Source organism: Myotis davidii, unplaced genomic scaffold (assembly GCF_000327345.1).
Source record: "Myotis davidii unplaced genomic scaffold, ASM32734v1 scaffold79, whole genome shotgun sequence".
NCBI lineage: Eukaryota > Metazoa > Chordata > Mammalia > Chiroptera > Vespertilionidae > Myotis > Myotis davidii.
The window spans coordinates 1,607,073-1,609,218 of NW_006294339.1; the positions used below are offsets into that span (position 1 = coordinate 1,607,073).

The window sequence follows — 2,146 nt, forward strand, 5'->3', positions numbered from 1 at the left end:
CATTCTTAATCCCTTTACTTTTTTCACTCAGTCTCCCGGCTCCCTCCCCTCTTCCAATCATCAGTCTCTCCTCTGTATCTATAGTCTGTTTCTATTTTGTTTGCTTGTTTTGTTCTTTAGATTCTACATATAAGTGATATCATATGGTATTTGTCTTATTATGCTGACTGAAATACTAAGCCATAATTAAAAAAACAAAAACAAAAAAAAACAATTTTGCCTGAAAAGGGACTCACTGTTGATTATTTTGTTTGGAGAGGAGAGAAAAAAATCACCCATAATCCCACTGTGCTAATATAGCAACAGTCTTCAGCTATGTCCATATACGGGTACATGTTTAAATCATTTCAATCTCTGTTGTTTCTTAAAGTACAAAGGGTCATTAGGCATTTACTATATATTACTTTTAATTTTTTTTCCAGAACAATATAGCTGAAGTACAAGAATTGCATTCTGAATTAATGTGGAAGGATTTTATAGACCACATCAGTAGTCTCCTACATAGTGTGGAAGTGGAAGTCAGTTACTTTGCAGCATGAATTATTGCCCATTTAATATCTAGAGGTGAACAAGCTTGGACATTGAGCCGTAGCCAGAGGAATTCTCTTCTGGATGATCTGGTAGGATCATTTGGTGTTTTCTGGAAGCATACACACAATATTCATAGCGGTTAAACTATCAAAGCTTCATAATGCAATAATGCAGTGCTAAATAAATATTGTAATCCCTTTTTTGTGTGTCTTGTGTCTTGTGTCTTGCAGCATTCAGCTATTTTGAAATGGCCAACTCCAGAGTGTGAGATGGTAGCATACAGGTAATTAGCAAGATAATTAATATTAAGACAGTAACCTAGTCATTTTGCTTGCCTAGAGGTCCTACTAAATGTGTAATTCCTATTAGGTACATAATCCCCCTACCCCCTGCCCCCAGGTATCTATCTTCCTACTGGTTTTAAAAGAAGCAAAGTATCTTTACTTTCTGCTACCTCTCATTCATCAGTCCTTCCTTTATTCCACTTTTATTGAAGACAAATGCCAGGGACTTGTTTTTTGCTCTTGAAATTTAAAGAGGAGTAAGAGATGGTGCTTGCACACAAGAACCTAGTGAGGGAGACCAAATGTGAATCAGATATGATTCACTATTATGCTAGTTTTGTGCATAGAAGGCTATACAATTAAAGATGAGAGTACTTAAATCTGCATTGGAAAATGGTTAAGAGTTTCCAGAGGCAGTAGATTATGAGCTGAATTTTGAGAGATAATTAAGTAAGGGCATAAGATTTTAGGAACAGGAAACAGTATATTAATATAAGGAGTTCCAAAACAAGATTGAGAGAACTAGAAGTAGCACCAAATTAGTTTAGGGAAACAATTTATAATAATCTATTAAGATGCATACTGGATGCCTAACTCTGCTTATGACAATTAGTTGACTTGATAGCTAATTGCTAATTACTTGAAATATTCCAGATGGCTGCATAATAATATTACAACTTATTTTTGTTGTCTACTTCATAAATGCTGATGCTGCCAACATTTATGATTCTCCCAACTGATGTTCTACCCACTTTTGGGCAGAAAACCAGTGAAAATAGAAAGGCTAACTCTAGACCTCCTTCGTGGTGTTCTACCAGTTAGTTATCAACTAACTTTTTCTTTTCTAGGTTTTCCAGCCAAGTCTGTTATTCTTTAAATGTGTATCTTCAAGACCAAAAATTCCTTTTTAAAATTTCTGTTAGTACCTTGTTCTAGTCACCTTCCATCTTCTCTACCAAGACTTCTCAGAATATGGTCCTTTTGTCAAATGGCTAAGACAACGGAAAGATACACTGATAGCTCATTTATGTTAGTTTAAAAATAGTTGGATAAAATTTCTAGAGTGAAAAGCTCAGGAATCATTGCTTTAGGAAATGACACTAAGCCCTGGCTGGGTGGCTCAGCTGGTGGCAGCATCGTCCCATACACCAAAATGTTGTGGGTTTGATTTCTGGTCAGGGCATATACCTTGGTTGCAGGTTCATTCCCCCAGTCAAGGTGTGAACGGGAGGCAACCGATTGATGTTTCTCTCTTACATCCATGTTTCTCTCTCTCTCTCTCTCTCTCTCTCTAAAATAAAAAAAACATGTATTGTAATTAATAAATAAAA

The 2,146-nt window shown here is 35.9% G+C and overlaps 1 protein-coding gene across 1 annotated transcript in view; it reads left to right on the top strand.

Annotated features, from left to right (window-relative positions):
• The window catches only part of ZYG11B (zyg-11 family member B, cell cycle regulator), a 99,065-nt gene that overhangs the window by 92,387 nt on the left and 4,532 nt on the right, over nucleotides 1-2,146 (top strand). The window contains 2 exon segments of the mRNA XM_015566986.1: nucleotides 423-620; nucleotides 762-814. Of these exon segments, the coding sequence (XP_015422472.1) occupies nucleotides 423-620; nucleotides 762-814 (251 nt within the window).